Genomic DNA, 18,383 nt, shown 5'->3' with positions numbered 1-18,383 from the left:
ATTCGAGCATTTATAAAATACTGAAATTAAAACCCAAGTATAGCCTCACATTTTCTTAATTTTCATCGGATGTGCCTAAAAATATTACAGAAAAGACAGGCCGTGGGCTGAATGGAGCCAATTCTTATAATGCGTAAACAATGTCTATATGAACAAAAATTGTAACAATAACACAATATTTCTATAGTATTGAACATTTATTAGACTAAGGCATACACATTAATACAAAATAAATTCTACTGATTGATACTAACAGAGTAAATAACAGCTATATCTTATTTGTACAATGACCACAAACTGTCTCTGAGTTCGAATGTTCCAGGCATACAAAATTATTACACTTTACGCATATTTTGCTTGTTTTTCTGTCTTTGCCTCTACAACACAAATGGCACCGCCCCCTTGTATTTTGTTTTGTTCTACTCTAAGCTCAATAATATCCAAAAGTTCTGGAAATAGGTCTGTCATATTTTAATCTTTTCGATCTGCTTATTTAGAATGCATTTTATATGACATAAGAGGCTAGCCAGTCTATTAGGAGCCCCCCATGTTATAAAACTGAAGTTTAAATTTAATGTAACCGTGAAATGTTCTTGTATGCATAATATCTTATCAATAAAATATATAAACTACAGATAGATGGAAAAATGCTGGTTAAAAATTAAGATCTATAAAGTAACAGCCAAAAATTGTGATGTGGGGTCAAAACAGACAACAGTCAGTCCGATGAAGGTTAACGTTGTGTTTTTCTATTCATTCACTTATGTTGGACCATAAAAAAGTTGGGAGTCACTAAAGGCTTTGAATATTGAGGATGCTGTGTCTAAATTTTACGATATTATCAATCATGCAATAAATTCTTATGTTCCTCAAAAAGTATGTAAGACAAGTACATTTCCAGTTTGGTTTAGCCCGGAGTTAAAACAATTAATAATAGAAAATAAAAAATATCATAAAAGGTATAAGATGTTCAACAATTATGATGATTTTATTATTTTTCATAACTTAAGATCTGAATCTAGTAGACTAAGTAAAGATTGTTATAATTTATATGTTAGAGATTCTGAATTTAGAATTAATAGTGACTGACTCACACGCTTTTTGGAAATATATCAACAGTCGCAAGTATGATGTACCTTGCCATTTATATTTAGGAAATGATCAAAGTAGTTCTGGGGAGAAAGCTGTGAATTTATTCGCCAAATTTTTTTCTACAGTGTTCACTGACTACAATACTACCCCCCACAATACAATTTGAAAATGCTGGTAACATGAGTTCATGCTCTTTTAACATTAATACTATTTTTAAGAGTATTCACAATTTGTCTCCTAAACTAAATTTTGGCCTTGATGGCATTCCTAACTATCTATTAAAACAATGTGTTTGTACTATAGCTAAGCCATTGTATATAATCTTCAATAAATCTTTGCAAGAAGGGGTTTTCCCTGATTGCTGGAAACGTAGTTACATAAAACCTATTTTTAAATCTGGTTCAAAGTCAAATGTTGAAAACTACAGAGCAGTTTGTACTTTATCAGCAATTCCAAAATTATTAGATTATTTAGTTACTAAGCAGCTTACTTGTGAATCCAGTAGTATTCTGGTGAATGAACAGCACAGTTTTGTACAGGGTAAATCTACAGTAACTAATTTACTTCTTTATCAGAATGACATTGTTATTGCTTTGGAAAACAAGTTACAAGTAGATTCCATCTATACTGACTTTTCTAAAGCTTTCGATAAGGTCAATCATAATACAGTACAACCTGCCATATCCGGACCTGTCATATCCGGACCTCCCCATATCCGGAAAGTTCTGCGCCGTCCGGATCTACCGAAATCTACCGAGAAAGGCAGTCCTGCTGTTGGACAACGCACTAAAAGAAGAACTAAAAGATGGCGAAATAATGTATTATAGAATCTATAAAACGTGTCTATCGACGAAAGTTATTAATTGACGGCGTTGATTACTGGAATGTATGATGGAGAAAACGTTTCAGAGACTATAAAAGAAGTAGTGGTCTTGATATCCGGATTTTTTCATATCCGGATCGGTCTGTCGCCACATTGATCCGGATATGGCAGGTTTGACTGTATCTTACTTGCAAAACTTACAGCATATGGTATTTCTGGAAGTCTCTTTAATTGGATGTAAAGTTACCTGACTAATCGAAGTTTAAGTGTAAAAAGAGGATGTTCTCTTTCTAAGGCTTTTACAGCTACATCTGGAGTACCGCAAGGTTCCCACTGTGGCCCCCTTCTATTTAATTTGTTCTTGAATGATGTTCACTCTATTCTTAAAGAAGTTACCTTTTTAATGTTTGCTGATGATGTTAAAATATATAAGACTGTCAAAAATGAGGATAACATTTCTCAGCTTCAGTCACAAGTAAATTATTTTTATGAGTGGTGTGGTAGAAATGATATGGAACTTAATATTAATAAATGCTTTTTAATAACTTTTGCTAGATCCCATTCGCCTATTCACCATCAATATTTTATTAATAATACTCCTGTCACACGTGTGAACGAAATTCGGGATTTAGGTATAATAGAGAGAGAGAGAGAGAGAGAGAGAGAGAGACATATTATTGATACAATGTACCAAAAGGCCATCGACCGAAGTCTTTCAGCCAATTTACACAATTAATATACATTATTACAATATATGCTTTTTGTTAATATTAATACAATACAATAATTAATAAAAAATATTTGTATATGGCGGTAATCACAATATCACTGACAATTAGTTACAATACAGATGATGATTTGAATAGAGTTGTTTATTGTCTTGATGTGTAGCAGATTTCTTCAAAGAGAGTTCTTCCTGGATATCTACAGGCACTGTCCTCTGGTATCTTCACAATGTGGGGCTCAATCAAATTTTTGTTATTGTCATTAATGAAGAGATATTTAAACAGCTCATTGAGTCTCTCATTAATAGGTTCAATTCCAGTTTTCTCGTACAGCATTCTGTTGGATAGATTATGAAGTGGATTATCAGGATGACGCATTCTAGTAATTTGTCGAAGGCTAGTTGTTTCAGCCACCTTTATATTATTTTTGGCAGGACCTTTAGAATTATAGAAAATTGTAGAACCATACTCCAGCATGGGCCTGCAAATCATTTTATAAATATTACCGTAATTCCCTCATTCTTGTATGTTAAACTTCTGAAGTGTTTTGCTCTAGTTATAATTTTCCTTTTTATAACTGCTGTGTGGTGGTTGAACTTCAATTTGTTATCTATTTCTATTCCCAAATACTTAACAGTTTGGGAGGGTTTAATAATATTGTCGCATATGTTTATAGTTGGTGAGTGATCTTGGATTCTATGGTTAAATATTATTAGTTTTGTTTTAGAAGGATTTATTGTTAATCTCCATTTATTCATCCAAGATATCCAAGATATGTGTCATCAACCTGCCTCTGCAATAAGTCCATTGTCTTTATTACATTTTTTCCATATGATATCACTGCAGTGTCATCAGCAAATTGTAGCAAATTAGTATTGGTTAGTATATTGTCGCATATGTCACTGCAATAGAGATATACAATAGAGGGGAGAGTGGTGAACCTTGTGGAACTCCTTGTTGCACTGAAAATGAATGGGAATATGTTTCATTGATCCTAACTATACACCTGCGTCTTCTAAGAAATTCGTCAATAATCCATATTAGAGAAGGGGAGCATTTCATTCTGTGAAGTTTATATAACAATCCTATATGCCAAACGGAGTCAAAAGCCTTCTTGATGTCCAAGAAAACTCCAGCGGCCTTTAGTCCTTGCAATCGTGCTGCCTGTATATTGGATGTTACTATTGAAAGAGGAAGGATTGTAGATGATTTTTCTCTAAATCCAAACTGGTGTGCTGGAATATGTTGGTTTAATTCATTATATAATCTTCCTTGGATAATTTTCTCAAAATTGTTTCCAATTACTGGGAGAAGGGCGATTGGACGGTAATTTTGCGGTAGTTGATGGTTAGTATAAGGTTTAGGGATAACTATTACAATGCCTGTCTTCCACTCATCAGGGAAGAAATGATTCATGATACAATAGTTATATGTATATGCTCATTATCTCCTTATGAATATCTGGATCTAGTTGTCTAAGGATTTTACGATTGATGGAATCTTTGCCTGGAGCTGTATTTTTTCCTTTATACAGGGTGTTTCATTGGGAAAGTAACATACGTTAACTGTAGAAAGAGGACACTTAGGCGGTCTCAAAAATACCATACTTAATGGGTCTTACTTCATTAATAACAAAGATACTGGGTGTTATATCTATTTTGCCATTTTCTTATTTGGTTCATAACTTTTTAACCACACTGTATATTTATTTTATATTTGGTACGCCAATATTATTTAAGCTGTATAATCAATTAATTTATTTAAAATTGTAAAAAATCCAGGTCTGGATTAAAAAATATTGGAAAAATATTCCGACCCAAAAACAACACCCTGTATATTGAATTTTTTTAAAATAGATTTTGCATTTGAAAAGAAGATGAAAAACTAAATTTAGTGGTATACTTTGAATTTTCGGCAAAATGATTTTTCTGGTCAAATTTTGAATTTGAATTCTGAAATTATGTGAATTGCAAAAGCTCGAAGTAGAAAAAAAATTGAAATACGACTTACAACTTTCTAACCATACTTTATTTTTATTTTATATTTATCACTGAATATTCTTTAAGGTGTCCAATCATTTAATTTATTTAGAATTATAAAAAAATACAGGGCCAGATTAAAAAATATTGGAAAAATGTTCCGACCCAAAAAAACACCCTGTGCATTAAAATTTTCTAAAATGGATTCTGCATTTGAAAAGAGGATGAAAAACTAAATTTGGTGGTATACTTTGAATTTTCGGCAAAATGATTTTTCGGGCAAAATTTTGCATTTGAATTCTGAAATTATGTGAATTGCGAGAGCTCGAAGTAAAAAAATTAAACTGTGACTTAATTTTAATTAATACCAATATTTAATGTAAATTGTGAAAATGTTAACCTTTTTGTATTTTTTTTATAGCGACAAATAATTTATAACAAATATTCACTTTTAATAAATAAATAAATAATACAGAGTCCACTAAAAATACATAACTTTAATCAAACTATCTTAAACATTAAAAAAAACAGAAAAAAATTGCTGAAAAATAACTTTTGGATAGCTAAAATCCAAAGTTTATAACGAGGAAATAAATAGTAGGGAAGAACTTCTTGAACGGATTCGAGACGCCTTCCAATAAATGAAGAATAACCCTGACGATATTAGGAAGTCAGTCAGACAAATAACAAAAAGGGCAAGACTTTGTCTTCGACAAGGTGGTGGCCATTTTGAACAATTACTATAGTTTTGATAAGTTATTTTTTGTAAAAATGTTGGTTTTTTTTTATTTAAGATAGTTCGTTGATTAAAGTTATGTATTTTTGTGGACTCTTTTATTATTTATTCATTAATTAAAGGTGAATATTTATTATGAATTATTTGTCGCCATAATAAAAAAAAACACTAAACTGGTAACATTTAACCAATTTAGATTAAATAATGGTATTAATTAAAATTAAGTCACAGTTAAATTTTTTTCCTTGGAGCTCTCGCAATTCACATAATTTCAGAATTCACATTCAAAATTTTACCAGAACAATCATTTTGCCGAACATTCAAAGTATACCACTAAATTTAGTTTTCGTCCTTTTTTTAAGTGCAAAATCCATTTAAAAAAAATTAATGTACAGGGTGTTTTTTTGGATCGGAACATTTTTCCATAATTTTTAATCTGGCCCTGGATTTTTTATAATTGTCAATAAATTAATTGATTGGGCACCTTAAATAATATTCTGTATTAAATATAAAATAAATATAGAGTGTGGTTAACAAGTTTTAAGTCTTATTTCAATTTTTTTCTACTTCAAGCTCTCACAATTCGCATAATTTCAGAATTCAAATTCAAAATTTTACCAGAAAAATCATTTTGCCGAAAATTCAAAGTATACCATTAAATTTAGTTTTTCATCCTCTTTTCAAATACAAAATCCATTTAAAAAAAATAATGTACAGGGTGTTGTTTTTGGGTCGGAACATTTTTCCAATATTTTTTAATCCGGACCTGGATTTTTTACAATTTTAAATAAATTTATTGATTGTACACCTTAAATAATATTTCCGTGCCAAATATAAAATAAATATACAGTGTGGTTAAAAAGTTATGAACCTAATAAGAAAATGGCAAAATAGATAAAACACCCAGTATCTTTGTTATTAATGAAGTAAAACCCATTAAGTATGGTATTTTTGAGACCGCCTAAGTGTCTTCTTTCTACAGTTAACGTATATTACTTTCCCAATGAAACACCCTGTATAGAGCCTCGTCATATTCATCTTCTGTGATGTCCTGAAGAGCATTCAGATTACGACTAGTTTCATAAAAACTTCCAAACCAACTATCCACCTCCTCTAAGGTATCTCTATCAAAATTGTCATCCTCATCAAATTTGTAGGTTTCTTCGAAGTATCTAGCAAAAGCACTACAGTTTTCTTCATCTGTACTATATGTCTGGCCATCGTATATCAGTTCTGAAATCTGTTGTCTAAACCAGCGATTTTCAATCTGTGGTACATGTACCACTGGTGGTACATTTCATTACTTGCGGTGGTACACAAAACACAAAAAAAATTAAAATAGTAGTACTTAGTAAGTCTTCATAATACATTATAAAAATACAGGGTGTAACAAAAATACAGGTCATAAATTAAATCACATATTCTGGGACTAAAAATAGTTCGATTTTACCTTAGTACAAATGGGCACATAAAAAAAGTTACAGCCCTTTGAAGTTACAAAATAAAAATCGATTTTTTCCAATATATCGAAAACTATTTGAGTTTTCTTATTGAAAACGGATATATTAAAATCTTAAAAAAAATAATAGTGAAATTTGTGCACCTTTAAACCTCCCCTTTAAACCTCCCCCACCCCTAAACTTTTGTGTACGTTCCAGGTAAATTATCATTGTGGCACCTTTAGTTAAAAACAATGTTTTTAAAACTTTTTTGCCTCTAAGTAATTTTTCGAAAAGCTAGTTTTTATCGAGATATTTTGAGTATTTGTCAAATCCACCGCATATTTGTATACTGTTAAGTACGATTATTATATTATAGAGACCCGATAATAATATGAAAATTTATTTATAAATTACAGATTGAGGTATATTTTTAACCATATTAAAAAAGAAGCCACATCTCGATAAAAGGTGCCTTATCGGAAAAATACTATGAGGCAAAAAGTTTTAAAAACGCTGTATTCAATTAGTGGTACCGCAATAATAGTTTAATTGGAACGTACACAAACATTTGGGGGGTTTAAAGGCACAAAACCTCCATAAAATTGTTCTATAAACATATTAAAAAAGAAGCCGCATCTCGATTAAAACTGGTTTATCGAAAAAATATTAAGAGGCAAAAAAGTTTCAAAAACATTGTGTTTAACTAACGGTACCACAATAATAATTTAATTGGAACGTACATAAAAGTTTGGGGGGTTTAAGGGAACAAAACCCCATAAAATTTTTATGGGTGCACAAATTTCACTATAATTTCCTGACATAGTAATGCCACATGTCCATTTTCATTAAAAAATCTCCAATAGTTTTCGATATATCGGAAAAAATCGAGTTTCATTTTGTAACTTCAGAGGGCTGTAACTTTTTTGTGTGCATATTTGTACTAGGGTAAGTTAGGTTCAATCGAACCATGTTTGGTTCCAGAATATGTGATTTAATTTATGACTTGTATTTTTGTATAAATATGTGGTACCAAAAATAATAAAAAGAACTGTAGGTGGTACATGACTCAAAAAGTTTGAGAACCGCTGGTCTAAACGATTTATATTTAGACAGTTTTTTTATTTCATTCCAGTATGTTTTTCCTTTTATGGAGTTTATACTTTTACATGCTAGGATCCATTTATGTTGTTTAAATTGTGATATAAGTTTGTGAATATCTTTGTTTAGTTCATTAAATTGTGATTTTAATGCATGTGTCTCATTTTTTTTATCTGCCTGAGTAACTGTCTCTTCAATTTAATCAGAGACAAAATGAAGGGTGGAAGATTGTAATTAAAGGGTGATTTCTTCTGTTTGGGCGAATTCTCTATTAATAATTTAGACAACATAGTGTTGAAATTTTTAATGTAATTTGGGCAAATGTCATGCCTTATATTCAAAAATTCTTTCATTCTATTATTTACATTTTGTACATTACATTTTGCTATATTGGGAAGATTAATTTCATTAATGTGGTCAGGATCATGATGTAGATTAAAATCAAATTGCAAAGCCAAGTGATCACTTCCCAGATCTGGAGTTACAAGTATATTTGTGATATTATTTATAATATTTTTAGAACAAAATAATATATCTGGAGTTGTGCTTGGGTTACCTGCCATTATAAACGTAGGAGGAGTAGGTATTTGACAAAAATTAGAATTTTGAAGAAAACCTTTGATTTGCTTCATACGTGAGGGGCTTGATTTTGGGTTAAAATCGCCAATGATTGAATAATCATAAAGGGATGCCTTAATGAAGACAGTTTCTTCAATTAGTGAGGAATTGTGAATATAGACTACGAAAATATGTAATTTGGAGTCTTTAAAAGGAAATGAGACATGAATGCAGTTATTAAGAGGGTTGTTTATTCGTGGAGAATTTTCTTTACCCATCTTCCATGTTTTTCTGAATTGTATAAGACTGCCTCCTCTGAAGTTTTGGTTTAATATATTTCCTTTTTGTTGGATTATAGACCAGTCACAATATGGGTTAATAAAATCTTTATTTTTGCTTTCCACACACATAAAACTATCGATATTGTTAGCTTGTAAATAGTTGTATATTAAATATTTCTTTGGTTGAAAACTATTGATATTTGAATAAAGAAACCTCACCTTATGAGCCATTATCCTGAAATATTGCAAGGCCTTCCTGTGGCATAGTTGGTGAGTCATTGGTTGGTTTTTCCAGATCGAACACGAGTATAAATAGTCGATTTCCGCTAAATACTGGGGTAGTATCAATGTTATATAGATGTACAAATCTCTTTTTTAGCTTAATTATGATTTCTTGACGATCTTTATTTTTAGGATTATTTAGTTTGTTAGTATATGTTTCAATAATATGATCATGATATGTCATTGGTGAATGTATTCTGCTCGTACCAGTATTTTCTGATGGCATTTCGGATGATTTTTTTGTTCATAGACTTAATGCGTGCATTAGGAATTCCTTCGATAGGTTTAGTTGGTCTGTTAGGACATTTAGGTGACCATGCTTGGTGGTCTTCGGCGTTGCATGACAAACACTTTTCTGGAAGAGGAGAGGTGCACATTTGTGTTGAATGTTTTCCTTGGCATTTCCTACAGCTTATTGATGTGGTGCAGTTCTCTGTAGTGTGGGTATATAGTAAGCATTTGGAACATGGGATAGGAGAAGGTTCGGGTGGTTGACTGGGATAAACAGGATAGTGGTAGTTTTTAAAGAACACTCCCTCGCTTAATAGCTTTTGAAATGATGAGTAATCTCCCGTAATTATTCTAATCAGAGGTGTCAGTTTTCCGGTTTTTCTTGATGTAATTCTTTTGCAGTATCTGTGTGTTATTCCGATATTGGTAAGGTGGTCTTTTATATGTGTATCCTCAATATCCAATTCTACCGATGATATAACACAGGCGAAAGTTGTGTTTTGTGATTTATGTGATGTTGATTGATTTTGGTTAGAATTTGTTTCTTTGTATTCTTTGACCACACTTGACTGGACTAATGAATTCAGCTTTGTTTTAATGTGTTTATTATCCTGATTACTTTTTAAAATAAAACCACTTCTAGTTTTTATTATAACATCGGAAGAGTTTGGATCTCCAACACTCCAATAATTAGCCAACTCTAACCTTGATAATTCTTGATGAGTTGTTAAAAAAAAAGTATAGTTTTTATTACTGATGGTTTTCATTTGAAGTGAATAGTTTTGTGTGTTGTTGTTGTTGTTAGTTACCTTTTTTTGATGACTTGGAGTGTTGATATCTTTTTGTGTATTATAATATCTTGCACTTGCTGTTGAGATAGTTGTGGTTGTGTGATTCTTTTTTTTGCTGGATTATCCAAATGTTTTTTCTTTTTTCTTTTCACTTTTGTCCACTGTCCGGCATCATCCATTGCTTTGTAATGAATGAATGAACTCGTCTTCAATGTGTGTGTTTACACTATGAAGGTTCCAAGCATACTCTAGGTATAATATTTGATTGTAAATTAACATTTTACTCTCACATTGACCATACTGTTTCAAAGGCATTTAAGATGTTGGGTTTTGTATTACGTTCATCAAAAGATTTATCAATTCGCACAATAAAAATCTTATATTGCAGTATCGTGAGATCAATTATTGAATTTGGTTCTATTGTCTGGTCACCTAGTTATGCATATCAAATCCTAAATATTGAAAAGGTTCAAAACAAATTTTTACGTTTTGCAGCTTTTAAGATGGGTTTAACAGTTAGAAATTATACCTATGACAATATGAGATTAAATTTACAAACTCTTGAACGCAGAAGAGTCATGTTGGATACTTGTTATCTTCACAAAATTATCTCTGGTGTTATTAACTCCGAAAAATTGATGTCTTGTGTGATTTAATATACCTGCTAGATTGACACCAAATCCATAAATATTCAAGGAACAACGGCATGCTACAAATTATGGTCAATATGCACCAATTAGTAGATTGACCCTGTATGAAAACAAGTTTAGTCATCTAATACAGCGTTTCCCAACCGGTGGGTCGCGACCCACTAGTGGGTCGCGGCGTGGCTCTTACAGTAGCTGAATAACGTACACATACAGGTTGTTTGGTAAAGAATGGACCATAGCTTAACCTTAGATTCCTGAGGTTAAAATAGGTCGATCTAAGCTAACTTACCTTAGTACAAAAGTTAAAAATAACCGAAATACAACGTGTCAAAGTTAAACTTTTATTTTATTTATTTTTGAGTATTTCATGACAGGCATGGGACAACAACACGAAATTTGGTAAGTGGTGCTGGTACTGTATACCCTACTAAATTATATTAAACAAAAGATTCTGGCTACTACCAGAGGCGTACGATGGGGGAACGTGAACCCTTCCCAAATTCTACGCCACTGGCGAAATTTCTATTTAAGTGCAATTTTTTGATTCTCCCATACTTTCTATGTAAATAACATACTCTTCATTCGTAACGATAAAGCCATTAGTTTTCGAGATATTTGAAGCTAAAAACGAAGGAGCATAATACATTAATCAAAATAAGTGTGCCTTTTCATTTTTAATTTCAAATATCTCGAAAACTAATGACTTTATCGTTACGAATAAGGAGTATATTATTTGCATAGAAAGCATTGGAGAATCTAAAAATTATGCTAAAATAGCAGTTTCATCAGTGGCGTAGAATTTGGGAAGGGTCAACCATTCACTTTCCCCTGTCGTACGCCTCTGGTATTAACCATAAACGATTATTTAACATAATTTAGTAGGGTGTAAAGTACCTACACTTTCTGCCAAGTACCATAAGGATATGTCAAATAGTTTTATAGTACCGGGCACACATAGTTCTTAAAGATTTAAATAAAGAATAAATTATTTAAAAAAAAAGAATACGTTAAAATAATTTGACATATCCGTGTGACACTTAGCAGAAAGTGTAGGCACTGTACACCCTACTAAATTATGTTAAATAAAATCGTTTCTGGCTACTACCAGAGGCGAACAATAGGGGAAAGTGAATGGTTGACCCTTCCCAAATTCTACGCCACTGATGAAACTGCTATTTTAACATAATTTTTAGATTCTTCGATATTTTCTATGCATATAATATACTCTTCATTCGTAACGATAAAGTCATTAGTTTTCGAGATATTTGAAGTTAAAAATGAAAAGGCACACTTATTTTGATTAATGTATTATGCTCCTTCGTTTTTAGCTTCAATTATCTCGAAAACTAATGGCTTTATCGTTACGAATGAAGAGCATGTTATTTACATAGAAAGTATTGGAGAATAAAAAAATTGCACTAAAATAGAAATTTCGCCAGTGGCGTAGAATTTGGGAAGGGTCAACTGTACACGTTCCCCATCGTACGCCTCTGGTAGTAGCCAGAAACGTTTGTTTAACATAATTTAGTAGATTGTACAATACCAGCACTACTTTCCAAATTTCGTGTTGTTTTCTCATGCCTGTCAGGAAATATTCAAAAATAAATAAAATAAAAGTTTAACTTTGACACCCTGTATTTCAGTTATTATCAACTTTTGTACTAAGGTAAGTTAGCTTAAATCGACCTATTTTAACCTCAGGAATCTAAGGCTAAGCTATGGCCCATTATTTACCAAACTCCCTGTATATTATCATGGGTGAGGGAGGGTCTCGAATATGAAAAAACATCAGAAGGTGGGTCGCCAGACATAAAAGGCTGGGAACCTCTGATCTAATAGATCTGTTTGGTTCTTCAATTTCCTCTATTAAACAAGAACTCGAGCGTCTTGAATTTTAAATTTAAAAAATTAAATAGATTTAACTGTTGTAATTGATTCAGTTGTTTTCATCATTTGAAAATAATTTATATTGTTTTTTATTTTTTATGTTTGTGTTTTATAGTTGTAGTTTTACGTGTGTCTAATCTTTGTATCTTCATTATTATGACAAAAGCTCTGCTTTATTGTATTTTGTATGTATTGGGTTTATCCCGTTAATAAATAAATAAAAAATAAATAAATAAAGAGTGTTTTTAAATAAGTATGGAAAACTTTAGGGGGTAATTCTGCATGAAAAAATAATATCAGTTTGCTTTATAAAACGGATGTCCGCAAATGCTTTATTTCTGAGATAGGGGTTGTTGAACTTTTTCTTACAAACTAATGATTTATTTATTGCTCTAAAACCGGTGGATAATTTTGGCGGTAAATTTGGTGGGTTTTAAGAGATGTTCATTTTTTGACATACAATTAAGAATTTTATGTTCACCATTGGCACACATAAGGGTCATACTACCCATATGTACGTCAATGGTGAATATTAAATTCCTAATTGTATATAAAAAAATACTACCTCTTAAAAGCCACCAAATTTAATTTGCATAAGTATCTTAACCGGTTTTAGACCAAAAAATAAAATGTAAGTTTGTAAGAAAAATTTTAACACCCGAGATTTTATCTAGGAAATGAAGCAATTACAGACATACGTTTATAAATCAAACTGTCATTATTTTTTTATGCAAAATTTACTCTTTAAAGTTTGCCATACTTATTTAAGAACTCCCTGTATTGACGAAAAACAAGGCTAGTTCTTAAAGTACCCAACTTTTTTTTATTATCCAACGTAAGCAAATGAATCAAAAAACTTTTGTTGAGAAAACATGTTAAGAAAACATAAGACTATAGTTGGGTTTTAATTTCAGTATTTTAAAAATGCTAGAATATTCCACAGGGTCACACGAACTTGGGGTTCGTTGGGTTGGGTTTTAATTTCAGTATTTTATAAATGCTAGAATATTTCACAGGGTGACATGAACTGTGAGAAAAAATCACAGTTTGATTGGTGCACCCGGTATACAATGACAATTTACCTGCCTAGCAACAATATTATTACAGCGATATTGTTAAAGAATAAGCCCAAGCAATATTAAAAAAATCACTTAAATAGGACAAGAGGTTTAGGAAATTCTAAACATAAAAAATGACCCATTTTTAAGGTGGTGCGTTAATTTCTTCGAGAAGTGTATAATGTACTGATATCAAATGAGAAAATTACTTATTGTACATAATAAAAATATTTTTATTTGAGGGGTAGTTTACCTTCCAGGTCCACAGTTGTGTTTCGCCACCATATTTATCATAAATATGTTATTAGAATTTAAATACAATATTATTTAATATGGACCAAAGAAGCAGATTAAATACCAATCCCTCTGCTTTTACCAGCACAACCCTAGACATACCAAACTCTGCCAACTTGAAGAAATGTTACTAAATAACATACGGGTGTCAGCATAAGTCAGGCAATGCTCTCCAAAAATCGGCATAAGTCCAGCAAAGCTGTTGAAATAGATTAATACATGTGAGTGCTTAAGCAGCTTAAGACAGATGTATCGATGTCATGATAGCACGTGAGCGTCGAGCTACGTGGCATGTGTGCGGGAGTACCTTAATGTTCATTTTGGAGAATGAATAGGCAGACAAGGAATCATTGAATGACTCGCACGGTCCACGGTGTTCAAGAGAAAATCTAAATAAAAGTTGATCGAACCCCCTATTTTTTTTGCTGTTATGCTAGCAGTATCCCTTGTAGATCAAAAATACGTCAAAATTAAAATCGGCTACGGGGCACTTTTTTGCGCATGCGTAAAAGAAGATTTTTTCTATTTATTTTTCTGTTTTTTTATTTTTCTTTATTTGTATAATCGGATTTTCATTTATTTTAATATATGTGAGTATGTACGTATATGATACATGTACACACTCACACATATACACACAGACATACACATACACACACAAATATACTGGGTGTTAAATAGTCAAACGGGGCATAGGAAACAATGGGGAATGCTTAACTGTTGAATTCCTGCTTCCCTAATTATTTTAAATCAAAAGTCATGAGAAACTATTTGTAGAGAGGACTGAAATCACTATTAAAAACAAATGTTAAAATTGTTCTACGAATTAAACAGATTCCAAAATTTGCAAAAATCTAAAGCAATTGCCAGAGTATTATTAGTCCAATCGACCTCTAAAAGTCAGTTTTTACCTATAAAAACCATACGAACTAGCTGAATTTTCTAAGAATATGAATTTTGGGACCTTAAAAAAACCTGCAAAAAGGATTGCCACTCCTACCCCCGGGCTTCTCCCTAAAACCACCCGTCGTAGAGGGGGAAATCGAAAACTTCATATTACCAAGAATATGTTTACGCCGTATAAAAAAGAATATAAACAAAGTGTAGCTGAAATTTTGAACAAAAATGTTTGTTAGAATTTTTTGTGCAGAATTAACTGTTCTTTCAGAAACAACGCTTGAAGCGACCGGCGATTTTAAATGTGAGTTACGCCCCCGCACTCAATTTTTTAAATAAAATTTGTTTCAACTCTGCGGTCAACATTGGATACCTTTTGATCAGAGCATCCTTTTGACAAAAATCCAAATGCGTTTTAAAGATAAAATATGTTCAGCTTTGGTGTCTAATTTTTGCATTTTGTAGCAAATGAAGTCAGTTTCTGTGTAGCTGTTAAAGGAATAAACATTATTTTTTTGGCACATTTTTTACGATTATCATGAGATCAATATAATTTATTATTTCCATTGGCTGGTCGTTTTGAAGTTTTCATTATTAGAGTACAATCTTCAAATCTTTAAAAATCGCTTTTGAGTTTTGGCAACAAATATGAGGCATTTGAAATACATATGCCTAAACACGCTGAATTTAAACTTTCACGTTACAAACGATCTAAAATGTTGAAAACTGCTTCTGATCGATGACACAAGTAAGTTCCTCGAAATTAAACTACTTAAAAAAACAACAACTTTAAACAAACAACTTTTAGATACAAATTCCACTCACGTCTTTCTTCGTGAAAGCATTTTCCCTGACGTGAGATCATTTGTAATGAGATAATTTAAATTTAGTGTGTTTTAGGCATATTTCAAATGCCTCATAGTGGTTGCCAAAACTCAAAATCGACATATTATGTTACAAATTTTGAAGACTGTGCTCTACTCTAATAATGGAAACTCCATAGCGGCCAGTGAATGAAAATAAGAAATTATATTGATCTCATGAGAATCTTAAAAATGGCAAAAATCGCATAACATTTATTTATTTAACATTTATATAGAAACTAACTTTCTCAAAATGCAACAATTGGATATCAAAGCTGCAATTTTTTATATATAAAACGTATTTTTATCTTTGGTAATAGGACACTCTGATCAGAAGATATCCAATTTTTACTGTCGATTTGATACATATTATATTAAAAAAACTGAGTTCACGCGCTTAACTGACATTCAAAATCGCCGGTCGCTTCAAGCGTTGTTTTTAAAAGAATAGTTCATTCTGCACAAAAAATGCTAACAAACATTTTTGTACAAAATCTGAGCTACATTTGTTGTTTAAAACATTTCTTTTGTACAGCATAAACATATTTTTGGTAATATATATGAAGTTTTCGGTTTCCCCCTCTACGAGGGGTGGTTTTAGGAGGAAGCCCGGGGGTAGGAGTGGAAAACAGGTTTGCATCTTTTTGGGGTCCCAAAATTGATATTCTTAGCAAAAACAGCTTGTTCATAAGATTTTTATCTCACTTTTAGAGGTCGATTTGACTAATAATATATGCCAATTGTTTTACATTTTTGCAAAATTTTGGAATGTGTTTAATTCGTAAAACAATTTTAACATTTGTTTGTAATACACATTTCAGTCCTCTACAATTAGTTTCTCACGACTTTTGATTTAAAATAATTAGGGACGCAGGAATTCAACAGTTTAGAATTCCCCATTGTTTCCTATGGCCCGTTTGACTATTCAACACCCAGTATATTTGTGTGTGTATGTGTATATCTGTTTGTATATGTGTGAGTGTGTATACATGTCATATACATACTCACACATATTAAAATATATGAAAATCTGATTATACAGATTAAGAAAAATAAAAAAACAGAAAAATAAATAGAAAAAATCTTCTTTTACGCATGCGCAAAAAAGTGTCCCGTAGCCGATTTTAATTTTGACGTATTTTTGGTCTACAAGGGAAACTGCTAGCATAACAGCAAAAAAAATATGGGGTTCGATCAACTGTTATTTAGATTTTCTCTTGAACACCGTGGGTCATGTGACCTGACACCCTGTGATTTCTTCCTGTGGGGCCTTCTCAAGAACAGCGATTTTGCAAGAGGACTACGCACCCTTCCCGATCTGTGAACTGCAATTGAGGAAGAATTTGACAATATTCACAGACAGCTTGACGTGTTTCACTGGACTTGTCTCTCCCTTGCAATAAATGCATTGATCAAGATAGGGATGAATTTGAACACTTATAGTAACCACTTTTTGGAATGCCTTTTGTAATTTCTTTGAATAAATTCATTGTGACCTTGCATTTTTTTTCTTAATGCAAATTTGTTGCCCGACTTATGCCGACCCCTGTATCAAGCAAATAATCCCATTTTGGCAAAAATCGGACATATCAAGTTTTGTCATACCACTACAGATAATAATATACAGTGGAACCTTGATTATCCGTCTCTCCATTAACCTTCACCTCTTTTAACCATCAGGGTACATACAGACTTTGTATTGACAACACAAGCAAAAAATTTTAAAGTAACAAAATAAAAAAAGTTACTTTGATTTGTGATGAGGACACAAACGGCTATCCATTGCTGACAAATAAAGAGATTGTTGACATGGCAACAAAAGCGGACCAGACAGATTCAGAAGCTGACACAGAATTGGAATTTGACTGTAGATATGTTGATGAACCTATTGTAACTGACAAAGATTTGCGTAAATAATCTAGAGAAGCTGCATCGCACATGCAATAATTCATCGAGTGGTATTCTCAACAAGAAGAAGCCAATGAAGTAGATTGCATGATCTTATGCTGATTAAGAAATCCAGACGTCGCAAAATGTGAAGCAACGGTAAAACAAACAAACATTTCAGAATATTTTCAATCGATTTAATTGTACGAACACAAATCCCTCTTATATTGCCAAACAAAACATACAATAAAAATTTGAGAGTTGTACTATGAATTTTTAATTTTTTTTAATGTTCTGTTAACCGTCTTTTCGATTATCCGTCACATCCTTGATCCGGTGCCCTGACGAATAATCGAGGTTCTACTGTAACAATCATTACTATTATTTATTAATTCTCTCACCTGGGTGATCTTCTTTTGGTTCATTTTTTAAGTTATGGAGATCTACTGATGTAAACAGATGACTTTCTGATTTTTGGTCACATTCAGTAAATTCTTTCTTAATTTCACTTTTAACTTCCATAACTAATAAAAGTAATAAACGAATTTATTTATCAACAAAAATGAATCTATAAATAAAATAAAGCAACACGTGATGCGTGTCCACGTGTCAGTCACTTCTGTCACTGTCACTGTCACTTCTGTCACTGTCACTGTCAGTCTGTCTCTGTCTGTCAATCTCTTTGAGTCTGTGGGGTCTGTGTTCTCCATAGACATATTAACAATAGACCAGGCTCGGGATATGCCACTCAATGCATCGGCACGCCACCATCAAATAATTTGATCAAACTGATTTGAGCAAACTGAAAG

The 18,383-nt window shown here is 32.0% G+C and overlaps 1 protein-coding gene across 6 annotated transcripts in view; it reads right to left on the bottom strand.

Annotated features, from left to right (window-relative positions):
* The window catches only part of LOC126887890 (zinc finger protein 431-like), a 94,463-nt gene extending 76,288 nt beyond the window's left edge, over nt 1-18,175 (bottom strand). For all 6 annotated transcript variants that reach the window (XR_007699278.1, XM_050655805.1, XM_050655797.1 and 3 more), the window contains exon 1: nt 17,976-18,175. Coding sequence is in view for 5 of the 6 variants with exons in the window: in XM_050655805.1 (XP_050511762.1) it covers nt 17,976-18,096 (121 nt within the window). In the remaining variant the exon portion in view is untranslated. The remainder of the gene's footprint in view (nt 1-17,975) is intronic.
* Between the last annotated feature and the right edge of the window lie 208 nt (nt 18,176-18,383).

Source organism: Diabrotica virgifera, chromosome 1, assembly GCF_917563875.1.
Source record: "Diabrotica virgifera virgifera chromosome 1, PGI_DIABVI_V3a".
NCBI classification, from domain to species: domain Eukaryota; kingdom Metazoa; phylum Arthropoda; class Insecta; order Coleoptera; family Chrysomelidae; genus Diabrotica; species Diabrotica virgifera.
The sequence above is the reverse complement of the archived record's forward strand: the minus strand, read 5'-3'. Positions and strand labels throughout refer to the sequence as shown.